The 22,900-nt window shown below is 45.7% G+C and overlaps 2 protein-coding genes across 2 annotated transcripts in view; one reads left to right on the top strand and one right to left on the bottom strand.

Moving 5' to 3' along the window:
- Nucleotides 1-1,569, top strand: part of neb (nebulin) — a 58,711-nt gene extending 57,142 nt beyond the window's left edge. The window contains exons 138-139 of the mRNA XM_070976525.1: nt 172-275; nt 705-1,569. Of these exons, the coding sequence (XP_070832626.1) occupies nt 172-275; nt 705-878 (278 nt within the window). The 3' untranslated portion in view covers nt 879-1,569. The remainder of the gene's footprint in view (nt 1-171; nt 276-704) is intronic.
- A 192-nt stretch (nt 1,570-1,761) lies between these two features.
- On the bottom strand, nt 1,762-21,115 carry LOC139340661 (TBC1 domain family member 8). Its single transcript, XM_070976571.1, has 20 exons — nt 20,778-21,115; nt 16,324-16,434; nt 16,092-16,210; nt 15,623-15,851; nt 15,028-15,268; nt 11,760-11,967; nt 9,897-10,094; nt 9,515-9,664; nt 9,219-9,369; nt 7,832-8,046; nt 7,511-7,628; nt 6,448-6,733; nt 6,071-6,212; nt 5,437-5,535; nt 5,243-5,311; nt 4,861-5,131; nt 4,691-4,756; nt 4,496-4,582; nt 4,211-4,320; nt 1,762-3,421 (listed from the first exon to the last, which is right to left on the bottom strand). The coding sequence occupies exons 1-20, from the start codon at nt 20,902-20,904 to the stop codon at nt 3,011-3,013; spliced, it is 3,408 nt and encodes a 1,135-aa protein (XP_070832672.1). The 5' UTR covers nt 20,905-21,115; the 3' UTR covers nt 1,762-3,010.
- Between the last annotated feature and the right edge of the window lie 1,785 nt (nt 21,116-22,900).

Below are 22,900 nucleotides of genomic sequence, written 5' to 3'. Positions count from 1 at the left end.
AAAGATCCACAACCAGCACAACAAACCTCACCTAATGCACGTGTTAGACTGGTGTATCAGTAAATGTGAGCTAACAGTTAAAGCATAACTGTTTGTTAGAGTACTTCTTCGATCAGGGACACTGTGACTGTGCCTTATGTGTGGTTTTCTGTATTGTTTTAATGTCTGCAGGCTACCAGCATGCTAAGACTGTGGAGGTGCAGCAGAGGTCTTCATCAGTGGCCACCCAGCAGACCACCGTCTCCTCTGTCCCCTCACAGCCTTCTACCACTGGGGTTAGTAACACACATTCTCTTTCCACACTGCACAGGCCAGTATTTGAAGCTTCAGGCGGAACCTGACAGCCCCTGAAAATCTTGTTTTTACTGACCTCCAGTGGTTCAACCTCTCACCTCCTCGATTCAAAATTCTTTCCACACAGATTTAGCAGAAAAAGATCAAAACTCACATTTCCTATTATCAAATCCCATAAAAAGACCAAGCCTTCTACACTCAACCTCAACACCACCAGTTGCAAGTGGGACTACTTTCAGTGGCGCATTAAGGGTGTGGCTGGTCTGTTTTTTATAGCTTTGGCCAACAGTGGAGCTCTGTCACACAGAGGAATAAGATATGTCAGGCTAGTAGTGGATATTTGGCAACAAGAATACACAAAAATCAGCCATCATTAAACTCTCACACACTGACTTCTTTATTCTCTGCAGAAAACTGTGCGTGCCATGTATGACTACACCGCAGCCGACAGTGACGAGGTGTCCTTCAAGGACGGCGACGTCATCGTTAATGTGCAGTCCATCGACGAGGGGTGGATGTACGGTACTGTGCAGCGCACCGGCAAGACCGGCATGCTGCCAGCCAACTACGTTGAAGCAGTTTAAAGACAAAGCCCGCCCATCATCCCTCCAGAGAGGGCGAGACGCATCCACAGGGCTCACTGATTGGTCTTCCTGTGATCACAACCGAGGCTTAGTGCAATGTGTAGCTTGTAGTTTCCTGTAGGTCTGTCACTGTGTTTTAACTGTGTTGTAATTCTCGTTGCGCGATCTGTTATCATTCATATGCTGCTGCCCCTGTTGCCCGTGGATGTGACATCAGCATCATGCCGTGACACATATAAATATTTCTGATTATACATACTATGCCTACTATGAATGACTGATTGTTTTAGATTGTTTAAGCTGTTCTGAGACGCCGCCCTGGAAAAGCCAGACTCACTGACATTCAACCTTGCCCATTATATTGTACATTTCAAACACATCTAATATATATGTATAACATTTCTCGTCCAACAATGGGCTCAAACAGTTCCAAATATGCTTTTGATGGAAACTCTCTGGAGATAAAAAAGGATTAGAATAATGAAACTTATAAAGGAGTCAATTACCGTCTGCCTCCTCATGATGAAACCACTCCTGAAGAGTCGTATGAGACGAGCCTCAGTCTTCCCTCCTCTATACTGAAGGCTGGCCACTAGTAGTGTGTGTGTTTTGTTTCTTCCGATTATTTAGGGATAAGGCACGTCCTCTACATTTAATCAGTAGCTAATAAAGCACACCAAGCTCCTGCAGCACTCTGCCTCCTTTTTCTCATTCTGAACTTTGACCTTCCTCCACCATACACCTGCACACAGTGTCTCTCTCAGCGTGGGTTTTATGCTGCTCAGCATTTACTTGGCTAAAGCTTGTTATTGAAAGATAATCTTGTCTGCGCTCTCTGGTTTAGAATTTGAAATGCAATAAGAGCAAAGAGAAGTGCGTCTTTGTGCAATGTCTTTTATTCAAAGGACCGTTCCAACAGTGTTTCTGCTCTCTGCAACCATTTCAGATCACTGTAGATTATTTTCCAGCAATTTGAAAAAGTTTCAAAAATAGATTTCCTCTGAGGTGCGTGCAGGTGAAAACATTTCATAGTAAAGAAACAGAAATTATACAAAATCAATACAAAAAGAACACTGAATGCATGCTAGGTTTGACCTTGACGCTGCACCGTAAAGGATTATTGGTACGATTCTGTGATCAGGCAGCATGTAGAGACAGTTCATACAGCATGTTAGAATGAATGGCTTTATTAGTGCTCATCATTACGAGTGCCTTATAGACCAGCCATGAGCCGTTAATGGAAGGAGATTTGAGGTTGCCAGGTTGTGATCTTTTACTTCATCCTCCTCCAGCAGGACACTTGTTTGTTTTTAGCTCTTTGGTTGATCAGGTAACCTGCTGCAATGGACTGTTTGACCTCTGACCTTCTGGAAAAGTGACAATCTGGATCAAAAATTCACTTATTAGCAATTTATAAATTTTAAAATTAAAGTGTATAGTTGTAAAAACCCTTTATTTCTATTTACATTATACCTTTAATGACATTATTAATGGCTTGACTATGAATAACTCCCTAGAGATGTTTCACAACCTGGCAACTCAAAGGCTGATCAAATTAATGGCTTCTTGACTGATCTGAAAAAAATGAGTAAGTGATTGTTTTTTTCTTTAATAAAGTAATTAGTCACAACTTCTAGTTACTTTCTAAAGAGTGCCTTTTTAGAAAGTGGTGGTGGATTATTTGTCCACATCACAGTTTAACTGCAGGCATCGTCACAGTGACACAAGAAGGCAATAATTTGACTTTCTCCAGGCTGAAGCACAAAGTGATGAATCTTTACTAATGCTGCTGGCTGATACCAGCGAGTCCTCCGTTACATGAGCTGCTGCTGAGATCTGAGGCTTGTAAACTGTCTTTTTGGCTCGACATGTTTTGGAAAAAGAAAAAACCCTCCTCTCTGTTGTCAGCTCAGAGCAGGTCAGGGAGACACTCACATCTGGTGCCAGTGTGGCTGCAGTGCCTACACTCAAACGTCACAGATGACTTTAAGGCTCTTGAGCTTCCTGGCTTGCTTCTGGTGAAGCCGCTGCGTTCTGTCACATTGTGTCAAATGATACTGATGTTGTTGTTTTCTTCATAAGACATTGGGCTTGTGTCGTGGCTCAGGCTCCACTGTTCAGTCACATTTCAGTCAGCTGCTCCCCTGCTGCAGTGTGAGCAAACCCGCCCGCTGGTGGTACTGCTTCTCCTTGGCCTCTGCCATCTTTGCAGACACGTCCACCGGCTTCTCGAAGAAGTTCACCAGCGGCTGCTCGGTCAGCAGGGACGCCAGGATCTGAGCGTAGCTGACTGTCCACTCCATCTCTGCCGTCGAGCTGCCGTCGCCTCTGCCGGCGTCTTCAGCGGTCACCTGCACGGAGCCCACTCTTTTCACCTCCTCTTGGCTCGTGACCTCTGACCCTGAGTTGTGTGAGCGGTGGCCGGCCTCGCCGATCTGCAGCACAAGACTGGTGACTGTAGCGATGGCCTGGAAGAGGTCGTTCTCCTCCGGGTCTCCGTGGAACATGCTGTAGAGCGTTTTACAGAACTGGATGAACTCGCGCTGTGGACGAAGGGATGGAGGGGCTTCATATCAGTGTTCCATCACATGACACTTTTACCCAACTCTACGACAAACCAACAGATTTGTGCTGAAACAATCACACAGCATTGTTTAGTATATTGATGGAAAATTACCCAGCAATTTTCATCAATGAACCTCAAATCAAAATGCCAAAAAAGTCATTTTTAAGCAAAAATTCTCTGCTTACATGACAAGTCATGTCAAGATGTTCCTTTGGACTCTTGGAACTTGTGATTTTTCAGTATTTTCTGATACTTAAAGACTAACAATTTAGCTGCAAATTAATTGACATTCAAGAGAACTGTATCCATGACGAGGATGCAAAGCATATTTCTGTCTGGCTCGATGCAGATGCATCATCATCATCAGAATAGCAGTGATCAGCTGGACATGGACGCTATGCGCCCAGTGGATATTAGGGGTTATGCACAAAATCAGTCAAATAAACTGGGAAACGCTGTAAAAGAGGCACTTAAACGTGACTGAAGCAGGAGAGATAACTTTCAGACTGGTCTAATGGCGTAAAGTTTGATGACATTCATTTTGTCTTTTCTTTGTGACACTACCACTGGGTGGCGCAAATGTCACAAATATTCAAATTCTATGCACGCGGTAGTGGCTTTCAGTAGACACTGTAGCAGAGGCACGTCAGAATATGACAAAGAATATGCACATACACACTTCAGAGGTGAAATAAGGGAAGCGCCGCTTTAAGCAGAGGTTTTGCTGAGGGCCAGCGTTCTGTGCTGGGTCAGCATGTGTCAGTACCTGGTTCATGAGCGGCAGAGGCTTCTCCGCATCTTTCTCCTTCTCTTTGGCCAGATCTTGCAGCATCTGCTTCAGCTGCTCCTGGTAGTCTTTCACTTCATCTTGAACATCTGGAACAGCAGTCAGCACACAGTGTCAGGCTTTCTTCAGTCAGACGCCAAAAAAACATTGCAGAAATTCACTGAACCCATGTGAAACACACTGTGCGCTGCGTGTGTTTCGTCTGTTCACTAATAAATCGACAGCTGATGAACTGTGTATGAACTGTGTCGTGTTTGAACCAACCAGAGGGCAGATTAACATAGAGGGGTCTGTTTGTGGACAGCAGGGGGCTCTTCATCAGAGAGGGGTCATCTTCGCTTTCTGTTAGAGCTGCAGGCACAAACACACACATACACAGGGAAGTTAATAAGTCACTCACAATCCCTCACTTCAGCTTGTAACTCTCACGGCTTTCATGGCGTAAACAGAATGAATAACCTGGTGGGATGTGCAGACGGTACAGCAGCCTTATCTTCTCATTCAGCTCTTCACAGTACAAAGTGTCTTAAGAGAGAGAACACAGAGCAGATTGGTCAAACAGGATGAACATACAGCAGAGTGCCATTGGGCCTTGATTCTTCCCGTCTGCCTTCCCTCTCTTTACCCACCCAGCCAGCCTGCAAACTCTCTAAAGGTGACCAGGTTGTTGCGGTCCTGGTCCAGCAGGGTGAAGGTGCGGTTGGCCAGCGTGTCGGCGTGCTGGGTCGAGCCGCCGGGCCACGGCGTCAGCAGCCCGTACAGGCTCTTGAACTGGGGCCGGTCCAGCCAGTACTGCCGCTCCACATAGGAGCAACCAGAGTCACCGTAACGCCACGCTGCTGCCTCCGCCGCCGCCATGGAGCTACTGTCACCCCAGTACAGACTGATGAAGTGCTCCGTCTGGAAGAAGAGGAGGAGGAGGAGGAGAAGATAGTAAGAAGGAGAGAAGGAGCGGGAGATGAGGAGAACGTTGTGCTTCCATTGGTAAATGGAACAGAGATAAGAGGATACCTTGAAGAGGTCGTAGACGTCAGCCAAGTTCTCTGGAGAGATGGAGACATCTGGAGTCACCAATCTCAGCTGCGCGCGCACACACACACACACACACACACACACACACACACACAGGGAAGAGATGGAGGCTTTAAACAGTTTCAAACTCAGACTGTATATCAGTGTCACGCTTCCGTTCTCTGCCTGCTCACAGTGTTTTCTTTGATGGTGTCTTCGTGAGCCTGCAGCACTTGGATTCTGTGTCGACAGCGAAGCCTCTCAATATACCTCACTGTCAGGTCCCCGAATTTCTGACGCAAAGAGACACAAACAGCAGAGAGGAATTGGAGCATGTGGGTAAAGGCTCAGTGTTTTACATCCATCCATCCATCCATTATCTATACCGCCTATCCCTTTCGGGGTTGCGGGGGGCTGGAGCCTATCCCAGCTACAATGGGCGAGAGGCGGGGTACACCCTGAACCGGTCGCCAGCCGATTGCAGGGCAACATGAAAGGACAAACAAATATTCACACACACACTCACACCTAAGGACAATTTAGAGTCATCAATTAACCTAACAAGCATGTTTTTGGTCTGTGGGAGGAAGCCGGAGTACCCAGAGAGAACCCACACATGCACGGGAAGAACATGCAAACTTCACACAGAAAGGCCCCGCCAGACCCGGGGATCGAAACTGCAACCTTCTTGCTGTGAGGCACGCGCACTACCTGCTGCGCCACCGTGCAGCCCAGTGTTTTACAAATAAAGAAATTGTTTGCTAGAAAATAAAAAAGGGCAAAAACAATGACCATCAGTTTAGATGATCAGACTCGTGTGCTTCTCACCTCATAGGATGCGTTGATGAGGTCAGTGATGTTGGTGTGACTCACAGCAGGAATATCAGTGTCGCTGCCGTCGCCCTCCAGCACGGCGGGCGGGGACGCCGGAACACAAGACGACTCTTCACTCCCAACCTGCTCCAGGAAACTGCACAGCACAGAGCAGAGGGTTCACTTCCTGTCACGTCATACGCCCTCAAACAAAAAAGACAACCCGCTCACTCCACTCAGAAATGTTAAGTATCATATTTGTCTGTTGTGCACATCATCATCATCATCATTGTTGTTTTTTGTGTTATGAGTGCAAGGTTTTAAGTTGCTGAGTGAGCATGATTCAGATTTACTTTCATGAAGCATGATTCAAACCTGAATCAGTCATCTACCTTGTGAGAATCATGAGTGCCTGTCCATCGTCTGTGCTGGCAGAGAGCTCTGCAGCGTTGGCCTCCAGCGCCGCCAAGCCCAGCTGGAAGATGGCTTTGATACCATGGAAGAAGAAACAGTCGACCACGCAGATGCCGCTGTGGAAGGGCAGGACGCTGAGGAAGAGGGTGAGGAACCAAGAGAGGGAGACGGAGGAGAGGGCGGAGAGGTCTGGGACCTGTTCTGCCAGTTCTGGCAAACGCTCCCTGATCATCTCCTCAAACACCGACTGGTCCACCTGAGCTCCTGCAGGGGGCGATAACGCAGTCAAACAGGCATCAAGCACTGGGTGGTGTGTTTGTGTGTGTCGGGGTGGAGGCCACATACACAAACATGTCAAAAATAAAAATTTTGAAAGTGCTGACAATATTTTTTTTCATGAAATCATGAATCTGAGCAGCTATGCCAGCTTTCTGTGACTGATAATTAAGAGTTATGTCCATGTTCTTGTATGTACTTTTTGGCTGAGTCATGGTTTTGACCCATAGATGGCAGTAAAGGCGTTGTTACTTAACCTCATGCACACAAAGTCTTTACTGAACAACTACAACCTACTGTTTGAAAGACATCACAACCATTTCACCCCACTCAGCCTAAATATAGAAACTTGTGTTCTTACCAGGATGAATTCATTGCTGCTTTTTCCTCTTGTTTTTTAGGGAAATTGTTAATACTGATAAAAAGCTAAAATAAGTCCAGCCTCATGCTTTAAGTGTTGCGTTCATGCTCCACATAACCACCATAACATCTGGACGTAACACTGAGAGGAAATTGCTTCAGATACATCTTGCGTGTCAAAAACAAACAACCTCACAAACACAGGAAATAAGCCCTTATTTTAGTGACCAAATATAAATCTTTAGGCTGTTTGTTGTCTGAAACGCAGCAGTAAAGACAAAACAGGCTCAGTATGAAGGAGTTAGACGGTAGATAACGGTCCAACAAAACAAACAGCCTGCGTGCTTTGTGAAGCTTAAAAATACTTCATGGCAGTCTCTTCTCATCTGACCCCTGACCTCTTACCTATGACCCTGCGGTTGAAGTAGTCGGGCAGCATCCTCTCACAAACTGCCACCAGCAGCCAGAAAGCTTCTTCTTCTTTAGCGTAGAGCAGCAGCACCGATGCCAGGATGTTCATAGACTGGACAGAAGAAGAGGAGGAAGGAGGCAGATTTCATTGCATGATTGCTTTGATTTAAGGACATGCAAGCAGTTAAAATGTTAAACCTGTCCAATGTATAGAGCAGCAGCAGCAGCAGCAGCAGCTCCATCAGTACAAAAGTACGACTCGTGCTATGACTGACTACCACAGCTGTGCCCGCTAATGTCACTTCAGGGCCCTACCTGACAGTATCCGATCTTGGGGTTGCGGTGAGCGTAGGCTGTGAGGACGCGTCTCAGCGCTGCGATGCCGGTGGGGTTTTGAAAGGCAGGATGGTCCGGCAGAGAGCGGTGAAGGTCCCGCTCGATCTCCTCTGTGGCCAGGCTGCTCTGACCCATCGACTTCTGCACCAGGCTGGCGTAATAGCCCTCATGAGACTCCAGCTCTGAGGACGCATCTGCACAAACACGAGGTAGAGGCGCGGTAAGGCTTCCTCCTCAACGCTCACCCTTTGCCACATCATAACACAGCATTAAGGCAATAAACTGCTCATAAATATCAGCCTGAAGCCTCTTCAAAAGCTGCAAACACGTGATGAGCGCCCACAGCAAACTGGGAGGGTTCAGGGGCAGAAACGGGTGATTTTGACCAAGTGAAGCGACAGAAGAGACTCTGTTTCAAGACCATGAGAGGAACATCTGAGGCAACAAGCTACGAGGAATACACAGGACAGATCACCCTGTGTCTTCACACAAATCACACACACAGTAATACACACATCACCCGCCTGAGGAGAACGCTTGGCGATCACACGGACGGAAAAGTGTGTTGCTGTTTACATGGAGGAATTAATATCATCTATTTTCAGTTCCAGAACAGGTTCCGTTGATCAGTTTCAGTTCCAGAAGCTGATCCCTCCTCAGTGAGACTGAGCAGAGGAACTGACAGCAGACCAGAGCGGAAGCTGGCACTTTGGTTTTGACTGAACAAGTGTGGAGGTGCAGCAGATGGAGAGAGGAGGGTGTGAGGCCTGAGCTGTGTTCAAACCTACACCCCTGTACTACACCTTTGTTTGTGTGTTTGTTCTTAATTCTGAACGAGTGTATTGTGGGTTTTTTTGCAAACAATTTATATAAAATAAAAGACACAGTAAAAGTAGGCCCACTGCTAAAGTTACACACACACACACACACACACACACACACACACACACACACACACACACACACACACACACACACACACACACACACACACACACACACACACACAGAAAGTGGGCTGGCATTAAGGTTAAGTTAGGCAACACCAGTACTGCTTTGATTACGTTTCTATTGCAAATGCAACCAAGCTGTTATAGATCATCATCATCATCGCTATTATTATTAGACTACAAGTCCTATGAATAACAGACTGCAGTGCACGTCATCGTGTACGCTTCGTCCTGGTGCTGCTTTGCCGCTAAGTGGCTGCAGCGATGACGGCACACACGATTATACCATGATCCAGCCAAGGTAAGGAGGACACAGACGGCTGACCCTGAAACAGCCTTTTAAAGAAGTGTCAGATTACTGCTCTGGCTCTCATAGAGAAGCCCTGTCATTTTACTGTTATCTATCTTCATTTTACCAGAAAGTGTCATCCACAGCTCCCCCCGCAGTGACTCTGGCATCCCCATGGCAACAAGTCTTTGGATCTTCTCCGTGCGGAACATGTGAACGCCGCGACCGAACTCCAAGAAATGCTCCTCCCACAGTCGCACCTTCACCTGCTCCATGCTCTGACACAGACACACACATTCACAGGTAAGCATGCTGACTAGCTGAGCGTGCTTATAACATATCTCATAGCATATAGAATAATAGATAATTCGGGTGAACCCTGTCCTCAGCTGACTGGAGCTGAGAGGTCAGACTCCACTCCACCTTGTTGCCGTTGGTTCCTGGTTGGCTCTGTTGGAAGGCCGTCATCAGAGCCTCGCAGTTGACAGTGTTACGCAGAACCTGCTCCTCGATCTCCTCCTCATCAGAGTACCCAGTGTCATAGTAGAAGGTGTAATAGGGCGTCGGGGAGCTCTGAGGAAAAAAATGAGGAAAAGACATCAGTTTCTTGCAGGAATGACTGTTTCCGTGTGTCAAACCTGAGCAGTGAAATGGATTTTAACATGAGGAGCTTCAGTTTGACTTCATGCTGTGTTTCTTATAGTGCATGCATATTGGCCAATTGATCCGAACAATGACAGCTGTGAAACAGCATCCAGAAGAATAACTGACATGTAAAGCTGCTGGAACGTTTCCATTCACGTACCACACTCCTCTTGCCGTCCTTCCTGCTGCGGAACATGGACCGCTTCCACTGCAGAGCTCGCAGTCTGGAGTTCAGGCTCTCCACCAGCTCGTTCCTGTCCTGCAGCTCGATCAGCTGGAAGGCCTTCTTAGTCCGAATGCTCACGATGACGGGGTTGGGAAGCAGGCTGGTGCTCTCCGCTTTCTCTATGGACAACACCTGATGAGGAGGAAACAAGGCGTAGCTCATCAACATCACTAAAATTGATTATTATCTTAGAGATAAACAGGCACTTAGGCAATTGCTACTGCATTTGGGCACATGTGACAAAGCCAATCAACCCCAGATTCTTCCACTCAATACCTCAGCGTAAGTAATGACTCTCCATGACATGCTGCCTCCCTACAATGAGAGACAACTGAACGACTTACAGTGACTAACACAGCCCGTAGGAAGAGAAAAAACTAAAGCTCTACAGGACATGTGCAGACACAAAGAGAGCACAAAGGTTAAAGAGAATCTGGTGGAGCAGAAGGGGATTTATTCACAGTTACAGATTAGGGAGGCGGAAGTGATCATACTGTTCTGAAGACAATGCTTCAGAGGAAACAGAGGATCATATGGCAGCAGTGGGGGAAGGAAAGTATTCATGACTCCTCACAATGCTCATAAACAGACAGAGAATCTGCCTGCAAATCTCTGCTTAATACAAGGAACTAAACCAAACGGATAATGCTCAGATAAAATCGACCATGTTAAATTTTGGGTAAAGATTCATCTTTTCATTCATCTTTAAACAATCTATTCCAACCTGGAAGCTACTTGGCTGAATTGCAGAGATTCACTTCCTGACACCTGAATTTTAAGTGGCCATTTGAATTTCTAACAGGCTGAACTTGTCCTTTAACAAAACAAACACAAAAGCTAACCGCCTCTTGTGCCACTGCGGCAGATAACTTTGTCCACTGCATTAAAATGTGTTAGTGTGTGAGAATTATCAGCCACATGAAACCAGTCCGTGTGTTACTCTTTAACCAGCAGCTGGCAGAGTAAACACACGCTGTTCAACAATCTCACCTAAACATGCATGAGCAAAACACTGCCCTCCTTCAGAATAAAGTCAGTCAGGACAAAGAGGCAGACTGGTCACATGGTTAGTCCACTCAGAGGCTGGAGAGCTGTGTGGGAAGGGCTCTGGTAAAGGAACACTGTCGATGTCTTCTACTGCCTGATGGAGCTTTATCTCTCACACCCATTTTCAGCATGACAAAATCCATATCACACACTTGTTTAACGGTTCAATCTGGCCGTCCCCATCAACTTGTAGAGTTGGAAACCATGGCTTTATACCTGCAGGTTTTTACGATCAGGTGGTCAACACTCACTACTAATTATGTTATCTGAGCTCAGCCAGTGAAGCAATGTTCTCAGCCTTTACAGCTAACTGTGCATGCAGTCATAACTCATAAACCCTGTCCTAGTTCACTTATGGTGTTGATCTTCTTGTGAGCCTTTCAAAGGCACCATCCTGGCGTAATCTTGGATGTTTTGGACTTGATGAGAACCACCTCCATGCACCGGTAGCTGTTCTGTCAGACTGGGTACATTATCATAAAATAATGCAACATTACACTCGAGAAGACCACTTCATTTGGGGGCAGGTTTGGCCCACATGCCTTCAGTCCTCCAAAGTTTATACCTTTATAAGGTCTGAAATGGCACACAGCCATAGTCTCCACAGTGTTGTCATGGACAATTGAAGCTTATTGTCTGTGTTTTTATCATTAACAGGTAAGATGGCCAACAGGACACATTCCTTTAAACTCCACATTGTGCTCCTGATGAACAGCGAGCCTCAGTGAGACCGTGATGCAGATACTGTACCTCTGAGAGGGGTAGGAGCAGGATGCAGCTGCCTTCCTCTCGGCTGGAGAAACACAGATAACTGTCTGTGGTGTAAAGAGTCCCGGCTGTATGGCAGCGTGCGTGCGGTGTCCATATCGAACAGGAGGCCACCTCATGGAGTTTCTCACCACGAGGGAGCCGAAACAGGGCCAGGACGTACTCCCTTAGTGCCTGTTCCTCTAGGATCCTGGGACGAAGAAGATGAGGGGAGAGTTAGGTGGTAACAAACAGATGAAGCTTGGAAAACCAGGTTTGGAGGTAACACAAATAGATCTTGGACATATACTACTATTGAGTCTTCAGGTTCATCAGACTTGTGTACAGAGCTGTGGGAGAATGTCGGCCACTCATTAAATTTCACTTAAAACTGCTCAAGATGCAAAGGGTAAAGTATTACTTCTGGTAGTGAAAGAGTTTCCCCTCTTTGTAATGTTCCAGTTGACCTTTGTTGAACTCTGACCTTTGAATTCTCACAGCCAGCCAGCAGAAGTACTTCAGTCAGAGGCACTTACATCAAGGAAGTGATCATTTACAGCAAACGCTTAAACAGAAGAGGCTCTGTTCTCCGAGGGAGTTCTCCAAGAACCTGAGCAGCAACCAGGATTCCTCTAGAACAACCACCTTAAAGAGCAGCTTAACACGCCCTGAAAATCATGTTGTTGCTGACCTCTGGTGGTTTCTCACCTTGTGGCAGTGATGCACAGGTGTACTCCAGGACACTGTGACATCACCGTTGGGCGTGGTTACAGGTGCAACAGATCACACTTCTGACCACACCCAACAACACACGTCACTGATGCTTGAAACTGGGTGAAACGCTAATGTTCAGCCTGCAGTTAAATTACTTTTTAACAAACATCAAGTCATATTTCATGAAAAGCACCAAAACTTTGCACATAAGGAGGATAACGGAGGATAACGTGCTGCCGCTCAGCAGCAGGTTTTAATGGCTGTGCTGTTTATCTGTATTGATATGCCTGGATGTTACTAGTCAGCGGGTAGCCAAGAAGCTGGAGCATGAGCAAAACAGTCGATGTCAACCAGCTAACGCGAGCGTGACTCCAGTGCTCTGTCTGAACTGAACTAATGCTGTACTCCAGTTTGGAAATGTTGACATCTGAAAACAAAATGCAGCACGGAGGACTGTGGCAAAGTCACAAGACAGACGAGCAGAGAGATGTAACATGAGCCAGTGTGTCTGTTGTTGTGCAGCTTACCACAGCGCAAGGCCAGGATAGAGAGTGCTGCTGGGTGGAGTTCATAGCATAGTTGTACACTCCAGTCTATAATTTTCATCTTGAAGGACCAAGACAATACTCTGGTTCACTGGACAACATCATGTGGTTGTTGGTAGGGGGGGCAGAGCTAGCCCTGCTTTATGCTCCAAATAAAATGAAATTTCAAGTCTTTGCCTATGCAAACAGTGCTCTCCAGCTCCATGCATCACCACCTGCAGCTGCTCAACAATCTGATTTCTTCATGTGTGCTTTAGTCTTAATTTGCACTGTCCGTCTTTAGAACATGTGTTTCTAGTCTGGTCTTCTTTTACTAACACTGTTCACGCCTCAGCTCTTTCTGTAGGCCTACGAGCTGCAGGGAGGATGCTAGCGTTGCATTTTAGGAATGTCTGGTTAGCCTTTGTGAAAACAACAGATGCATTTTTGGGTTTTCGGGTGTCCTGTACAGGAATGCATGAGGTAATTCCTTGAAAATTTTGGGAATAGAAGTCTTCGTTGTTATTGTAGTCGGTCTAAACTGCAACACACAGGCACGTTGTGTATATATGGATGGATATGGGGGCAGATTTGGAGAGGGGCTCTGCCTCCAGGCTGTCATGAGAGGCAGCATTTTGCCCTGCTTGACTAGCAGCCAAAGTCTGGTTTGAGCCCTGAGGAGGTGAGTTCAGTTTTAGGTTACAGAAAACGGAGGCAGCAAAAAGACAAGTGTAACATCTTCTTGACAGACACAAAGGGTCTGTGGACAATGAGGTTTTTAAATCAGCACAAGCCTCAGTTAAAATGATTTTTGATCCACTTAGCCGGATTTAAAACACTGTCACTCTAACTGAATGAGCGCCTGTTGTTGGTTAAAATGTAATCTGAATTTACAGCTGCATAACTAATGATGTTCTGCATGATTCATGTCAGCCAATGAGAATATGAAATGCCAGATGTGCAGCAGAATGTGACATGACATGTTTTTACATGAAGACTGAAAACAGCAGTGCATGCTCTTATGATGAACTCCTACATCAGCACTGAGGAGAAGCTAAATGAAGAAGAAGATGAGTTTATTGAGAGTAAATACAGGAAGTGCTGTTTGTCTGACTGTTTTTTTTTTATATATATATATTTTACATTCAGCAACTCATTTCCCATGCATGGTGATTTCCCATTTGTCCATTCTGGGCTCTCCATGGTTTCATGTGTGCCCTGTGTGTGTACTTTCTATTTCTTCTTCCTTTTTTCATCTCTTGACACTCAAAGACCTCCCCTATCTACTGTAAATACAAAAATACACTTACTTACTCTCTATCTTACTTACTATCCACACCTCCTGCCACCCAGTCGTACGTCTGTCCTGTAGCTTAGGGAGTTTACTTTTAACTCGACTTCCTGTTCTGGTTTTGAGGTTTTTACATGGCCAGAAATAAGTAACTGTTTATCACAGTTGCGTCTGAGGAACAATGCTGCAATGTTGTGTGTGCAGTCAAGGCAAGTTCTGTTTGTTTCAAGGGGTTTCACAAACACAGAGAGCACACTATACATGTAAAAGCATGTGATAACAAAAATAATAATAAACAAAATACATGTCCTATCTCACATCTGTTCAGGATTCCACAAACGTCTACAAGGCGTAAAAGTTTACAGCCGAATCTCATTTGCTTTACTCCTCTTTGTCGCTCTCTGTATGGATTTTTAAACTGTTTGCCGGATGGTCTAACAGCTTTGGAAACCCCCTCCCCGACGCTCCCACCTCTCTGACATCCGATTAGGCGGAGCTGCGTCCATTTCTGTGACTTTCTGAAACTGACAGTCCCACATTCATACCCACTTCACGCCATGATCGGCCAGCTGTGCAGTGAGACGCAGCCAGGGTTTGAACTTCTCTCTCCAGCTCTCTTATTCATTCGTGAAAGTCTTTCATCACTAAATTTGGTATTTGGGAAGTCACCTGACATGAAAAGGCGTCCTTGCGGTGACGCGTGCAGTTTATTCTGGTATCAGACACCAGAACCAGCACTGACCTCTTGGTGATGCGCGTGGGCTGCTGCAGGACTCGGTCCAGCTCCAGGCCTTCGCTGTCCAGCAGTCGCCTGAGGGCAATGTCAGCCAGCTGACCTATGACCCCGAATGCCTCCTCCAGGTTCAGGAACATGGAGAATTCCCTCTGCCGCTGCCGCGTGCTGACCCGGATCGCCTCTGTCATCAGCCCGGTGGAGACCCGCTCCAACCGCGTCATCTCCGCCCAGGGAATCACAAACTTGACTGGGGAAGAAAGAACAGACCATTATGTCATTTTTCTGGCAAATGGTCCCTTTGTTTAACTACTTTCATAGCATTTGTTATAAACTTCTGAAAGAGATGAAGACAATAATTGTGTGTGGGTTTCATCTGAGCAGTGACTCCACACGTGACTCTCACAAAGGAGCAAGCTGCAGCCTTTTCAGAGCCACCTTTCAACCATTCACGTAAGACAGTTTCAGTAGAGCACTCCTTTATCGTTACATTGACCTGTGAGTGAAATACAAGCACGGGCTTGAAAATTTATTGACAGTACACATGAATAAATTATGGAGAGTGCCTTCCTGAAAATCAAAGCCCTCACTTTGGTGTACAGACCTTCCTTCCCCAGCAGGAAGGAGTAGAAGGACATGTGGTTGATGCTGAGGTAGAGGAAGCCCTGTCGAGGCACCCGCCCCTTCCAGCAGCAGCACGAGTAGTAAGTCACCAGTTTCTCTGACGACGGGAGGCCGAAGTGTAACTCGAACTTCAGCAGCACCTCCCTGAACTTTTCTGGGTCCTCCTCCTGGGCAGCCTGGCGACCCCGAACCTCCTCTGCAATAAGGCCCTACAGAGGAGGAAGCTTACAGTCACTACTTCAGAGCACTGCATGTGGACTTACATCATCAAAGGCAGGAGGATTTAGGTTTCCATCATTGTCTATAATCTACAGTCAGGCGGATGTTTTGCTTTGATCCAACAAATGCCTTAAATCCTTTTTAAATCCACAGAGAAAGCTTTGTCAACACGTCTCAGTATCTGAACTCGTCCTCTGTCAGGATTCACCCAACACTGGCAGGTTTCACACCTTGACTTTTCCTTTGACAAAGCTGGCAACATCCTCCTTGTTCTCAAACACAGACAGAGAGTGAAGCAGGTTGTGGACCAGCCAGTCCCAGTGCTTGTTCACCTCCTCTATGGCAGCTCCTGACGGACAAGAAGACAAAACCCAGGAGGGAGTTTAACAGCTGTGACCTTTCTAACAAGTCAGCTGAGGGTACAGAAAAACACAAAGGAGGAGACTCGATGGTTCATCTCACCGCTGGCAATTACCCAGCTGATCTGGGAGCCGGGAACCTGGAGGAGGATGCGGAAGGGTGTGACTCTGGCATTGGAGTCCAGCACTGTGTCCAGCGCCCCCACCAGGAGACCTGCAGAGACAAAGAACCCGAGAGTGAGACTGAGGTTGAAATGATGCTATCCCAGAAACAGAGCTCAGGCAGCAGTGACTTCATTACTGTTACCAATACTTGCAGTTACAGGAGTGACTGTGCGTTTTCATGGGCATTAAATGAATTCAAGAAAATGACACCTGGTGTGCTTACTGTCCTGATCAAACAGCCCTTATAATAAAATATGGGAGCAGTTTCCGTCCAATGGCACCTTGTCCATCAACATGCTGATCTGCTTTACTCAAAGGCATAAACACCACATAGAGGCAGAGCGAGCAGCACTGCAGAGAGGAAGGAGCAAAGCTTACTACAGTTCAGATGTCTCATTTAAAAACAGGAGGATCTCAGCATGTAATCAGGGAGGTGATGAACTCCTGTCTAACAAATCAGTCAGAGGAAGCTCACTGGTGATCTCTATGGTTACAATCAACTCCACAGAAGCTCAGAAGAATAACTTTGACCCTAAGAACCAATGATGTTGAATGACTGCAGGCAAATCCAAACAGCCCAAAAACACACGTGTCAACTGTGCTGGCTGAACACAGGCTGGACGTCAGTCTGAAGAGGCTGCTGTGGTCACGTCTTTCCGACATGGCGAGAGCACGCATTTGCAAACCGCGGCTAATCAGCATCATGCTCTTCCAATAAGATCTCTCGTGGTCGTGCTTTGATTCCTTATTTCCTGAAAAACAGGCGGTCAATAATCTGCCTTAAGAAATGGAGAGGAAGAAAGAAAACATCCACCATGAAACAGCTAATCTTACATGTTCAAAACAACTTTTTTTTTTTAAACTTTCAAGTAAAACCAGCATCAAAGCTCCCTGATGGCCACAAGTCTGCATTTTAGGATCTGCTTCGTGGTCAAGTTCCAAATATTCCACACCATAACGAGCGTCTGGCTCGTCATGTTTCACTGTACTTTGTTTTGAATGGACATAGAGAAGGAATGCATGACAACATGGTCGCACATGAGTGTGTGGTGGTTTTTGTTAATTTTTCTGGAGCCAGCTCACCATGATCACACACAGTCTGAGCTCTCAAAGGCATGTATGAGGCTGCTCAGTGTAAAATAAGTGTACAGACTGGGTACCACATTATTTTCGAGGCAGCAGCTACACCCTTTTCATATATTGAAATCAATGTGCCATGATGATTTGATGAAAGATAACACCAACGCCACCTGTAGGACATGAAAACGTCCATGATAGGACATCGTCTTCTTTAAGCTTTCCTTTACCTGTTTCAGCATATTGAAGCATGCAAGCACTGGATCGGATGAATCATGGGTACTTTTAATTATGACACGGTACACATGAAGCTGTGACGCAGCCATGACACATCTTCTCTCGCGGACAGCTAATGGCTGATTCAAGCCGTGTTGGGGAGGCATAACTGTTGTCCTTTTTTCTAACACTCAGTCAGCACTTAGACTTTCATCAAAGTTATGTTTAGCTTCTTCATACAAAGCTCCTCTGTCTGACTTTTCACTCCCTGTGTTATTTTACTTGACTGATGATCTGAATGCATTTAGGCTTTCTAAGGCAGCACTATCAGCCAGATCAAAGCAGCCTCCCACAGCCAAGGACAACCCTGCATATCATAGTCATGACTGAACAAGACGAGGGCAGTCAGATCTCTGTCTCTGCTGTTAGGAGTGCCCTCTCAGGCCTGGTGCAAGACAAAATACACATTCATACCAAGTGTTAGATGGAGAGAAGAGGAAGAAGAACCAGTATCAGCTCCCCCACATGCTGGAGACGGAGTGTATGCTTTCATTTAACAGCTTCAGGGTTGTCAAAGCAGCAGTGGAACCACCTCGCTCTGCCAAAAAAAGCTGCTAACCCTCAAAGCATTTCATCAGAAAGACTTTTAGAGTCTCGTTTAAGATTGAAAAATGCTGTTTAAGAGGCTTTTCAACCTTCAGAAAGTATACTTTTTGTTCATTTTATTGGCATTATAGTCAAGAGTTATGTATCAGGCTAAATATATTCCCACAATATCATCTGTCACAAGCCTTAATGCAGCCCCCAAAAGGCACATGTTGGTGGAACCCTAAGCAGGTGCAGAAGCGTCAAGATAAAGTCTCCTGCAGCAGGCAGCTCTGGCTCTCTGCCAAATGTAAACCACATCTGAGAGCCAGAGCTGACCTGCCTGAAGCTGTGCACCCTGCAGCCTGGCAACACAAAACCATCCGTCTGTCACCACAAAGCCCAGAGGAGGTTCACTCTGGTAAACTCTGCAGAAAAGGGAGCCAATGAGAATCATCACCTCTCTCTGCAGCCGGTCACACTGTGCTGTGGAGACATGCAGGCTACAGTCAACCTTTACGAGGCTTGAAGAGGAACAAAACAGAGATCAGCTGTCTGCAACGCCTGTTTGCTCTTGAATGCATCAGACTTAATTGTCTGCATGTCTTTTTTCTAGTGCTGCTTTATGTCAATGCATTAAGTTACGGGGTCAAATATAGAAACAAGTGAAAGCATCTCTGAGTGTGCACTGGCTTCATAAGAGGAAGGTATTTGGTAAGAAATAAAAACACAAACACTGGTATGAAGAGACTGATCTGCTGCAGATGTTTCGCTGCCCAGCCCTTCTCAGAAATCCTGCTCAAAGTGTGTCGTCACTGCTATGATAAGGTCTGGAATGTGTGTTTTCACAGCTTTGAGACCACACTGAAGCTCAGTTTCTATTTCATCTGTGGAACTGGAAAATCAAAGAAAAGACAGTCCGATCTGAGCCATAAAACAACAACAGGTGCTCCGTGCTGCTCCGTCAGCCCTGTGCAGCAGGAGTGCCAAAGTGAAGGTCGTTTAATGAGTTAATGTTGAACGATGTGACAACAGGACTTGACCCTTGACCCCTCTCACTATGGGAACAGCGGGAACAAACACATACACAAAGTAAACCCCGGGCAGGAAGTTCCCACTATTGAGAAGAGATCTGGCCGCGTTTCTCCAGAGGGACGAAGACGGAGCATAAAGACGACACTGTATGAGCGGGTTGCCTGGTTAATGGTGTCACTCACCACGTAAATCTACTGTGCAGATGACTGCCAGTGTGCAGCAAAGCCTGGGGCACAAACACAAAACACAGAGAGGAAGCGAGACAGAGGAAGCAGCAAACAGGCCGCCATGGAGAAAGCTGTGACTGTCAGCGGTGGGAAGCAGTCAGACGGGTTGCAGCTGCAGCGGCCATGTGGGCAGACATTTCTATAGTAATCAGCAAATACAAGAAAGAACCCGTTCTGCAGGGAGAACAACTTAAATCATGGCAGAGCGATAGCAGCACAATCCCACAGAACAACAAACTTTTTATTCTCCAACAGGAAGTTAGAGGTCAGTTTCCCAGATGTGGACAAAGTGTAGATTAAAGTGGATTTTGTTTGGGGATTAAGCAGGCAGGAGCGTGTCTGTGGAACCCCAACAGAGATCTGTATATGTGGCACTGCTGTCTCAGGAATATTCTTCTTGAATGTTACACTTAACATGTACTATGTGTATGAAAGGAGAGAACAGGGATAACTGAATGAAAACAACCATATCAGCAAGAACAGTAAGAGACCTGTGACTAAAACTGTCCAACACCAACAGATACTTGGTTTACAACTACAAAGGACAGAGCAGAGTGGCAGATCCTCACACTGGAGATGCTGGAAGCAGAGACGCTTCAGTCTGACTGCACTTAACTTTGAAGGCTGATACAGATTTAAGACAATTCATACATCTCAGATCCCCAAAGTGCACACAGTCAGGCTGACTCCAGCACTGTTTCAATGCCAATGATGACTGATTAACATAAAGCACATCCGCTCTGAATGCAGAGGTGTCATGTTCACGCTGAAACCCTCCGTCCTGCTTCTAGTCTAGGCTTTGAAACGTGTTTCTCTGCAGAAGTGAGGACATTTGTTGACACAAAGGTTTGTTGTTGTCTCTTGTCTGCTCACAGAGTTTTAACACACAGCTGAGTGCCCTGGGTGGCAGCTGCAACCTGAAATCTGTCTGAGGGCCAGAGGTTTGTTTAAAGGCATCAGTTGCCCTGGTAACACATGGGGACAAAGGACCTGGATCAGGGGCTTTCCTGTGAACCTGGGACTGGAATAATCCGGGATGAAGTTCAGATCAGCAGACCCAGCTCCCTCTTTAATCCTCCCCTCTGGGGTACCCCCTGTGGACACACCCTTGTTTACCTTCACTCGTGTTGTTTCTGTTTGTGTTGTTTACCTGTGGTCCTGACAGCTGTCTGTCGTTGTTTACCTGTGCTCGTGCCTTTGTTGTGGCCGTGTGGCCCCTCCTCGTCATTGTGTTCTCGTGGCTGTTCTTTACCTGTGATCCTGCCTGTCGGCTCTCCGTGGCCTCTCCTCCTCTGCAGGAGGAAGAAGTCGTTGCTCCTCTCGGTCACCCAGAGCTTCAGGGCGTTTTTCAGCAGAACTTCCTCCGGGTTCAGCCACATAGCTTCCAGCAGGGAGGGACCGGAGGAAGCCCTCCGGCGTCTGGGTCTCTTGAGCGGGGTGTGGAAGTTTTCTGTGCCCGTCCTCCGGCTCGGGAGCGGCCTGGTCGGTCCTACACCGACGGGTTTTCGCCTTTATCCATGACGATCCTGCGCTCCCGACAGCAGCAGGCTTCAGACTTCCTCGCCTCTGCTGCGCTTCCCTCACGCCCGATTTGCAGCAGCTGTACACACTGTACAAGATCGTCTAGTTGATAAGATGACTCACACTGTAGCGGTATCAGGTTCACAGTTTTGCTGAGCAGAGATTAGTTTTTTCTACATTATCTGAGGAACTTATCATATAGCCTAGCAATGATTTGAATTCATTTCACAAAATTGTTTTCAATCCCACAATTATGATTGATCACAATAAGCGCTTTTGTTATATGTTTTTATTTTGGCAGAGACAGATGTCAGTAATTATTCAATGATTAATTGATTTATTTTTAAGCAAAAATCTGAATCTGAAAGTCCCACTCATTTTCACCATGATTAAAGAAGAAGGTACAAAGTACTGAAGTCCCAAATTGACAGTGACTCATTAAGCTAAATAACTTATAACTATAACTAACTGGAGTGTGGGTGAGTGGCAAAACTGGAAACTTTTAGTTCAGATGTAGTCTGGAAATATCTACAGCGATCATTATATGATATTTCATTTTCTTCTCTTGTTTGATCACATTGTTTTGTAAATAATTAGGAAGTTAAACATGACATATTGATGGCAAAAGAACGACTACAGAGCAAAACCTTTTCCCATGCAGAACTAAAACTCACTGATGATGTTTGTGGGTCCTGAAAAACAGGGACAGAGTGGTACCTCCTCGTTTAATTTTCTTCCCTTCCGCATTTCACCAACTTTCCCTTCCGCCAGTTCCGGCGGAGAGTGTGACTGGCCCTCCTGTGATTGGCTGTTCATCTGACACAAATTACAGGTGCTCCATATGCTAATCATCCCACAGATTCTTACTGTATAAACTCTATTCATCATTATACAAAGACCCTGCCTCAAGGCTTCCTGTTATTTTACACTGATTCCACTGCTCCTTAGGCAAATTCTAATCTATAGGTAAATAATTACACACATTTTACTGCCTTTCGCTGATGCTATGATATATCCAGACTGATTTATATGCAGTGACTGGAGAATATCATTGGATTAGATTAGAAGATTAGAAAGCATATGACCTGCCAATATGAAGACAGTAAAGAAAGGAAACAAAACACGGACAATTGTCTATTCTAATAGTTAACATTTAGGATAGGCCAATAAGGGATTTCCTGATTAGATTAGATTAGATTAGATTAGATTAGATTAGATTAGATTAGATTAGATTAGATTAGATTAGATTAGATTCATCTTAACTGTCATCGTCAGAGTGCAGCACAGAGACAATGAAACACAGGTTAGCATCTAACCAGAAGAGCAAATAGTCATAATATCCAAAATATAAATACATACAGGTAGTGCAATTAGCACGAGGTATAAACAGTATGAGGTATGTGCAGGTAGTGCAAGAAATTGCTATGAAACCATAAAACATGTAAATTGATATAACGCTATTAGAAAAATCAATCATTTCTGAGCTTCCTCTGAAAAAGAGGGAAGGCAACAATGGAAATAAGGATGAAAAAACTAACGAAATGTGTTTTCAGAGACATTCTTTGTCCGTCTTTCAATGTGAGCTCTTGTATCATAACTACACAAATTAACTGAATCCTTTCTGGAACTGTCAGATTTTTTAGGACAGAAAGATGAAGTGATTTATGTTCTCTCAACATAAACATCACTTATGACTTCTGGGGGTTGAGGACATGGACAACATAAACATGGGTGGCTGTGGCTCAGGAGATAGAGCAGTCGACCAATCAGAAGGTCGGTGATTCGATCTGTGTGTATCTTAGCATCTTCAAGTTCCCTTCAAGTACAATATCAGACTGTACATTTCAGCTTATA

Source organism: Chaetodon trifascialis, chromosome 12 (assembly GCF_039877785.1).
Source record: "Chaetodon trifascialis isolate fChaTrf1 chromosome 12, fChaTrf1.hap1, whole genome shotgun sequence".
NCBI lineage: Eukaryota > Metazoa > Chordata > Actinopteri > Chaetodontiformes > Chaetodontidae > Chaetodon > Chaetodon trifascialis.
Note: the sequence above shows the minus strand (reverse complement) of the source record. Positions and strands in the feature narration are given on the sequence as shown.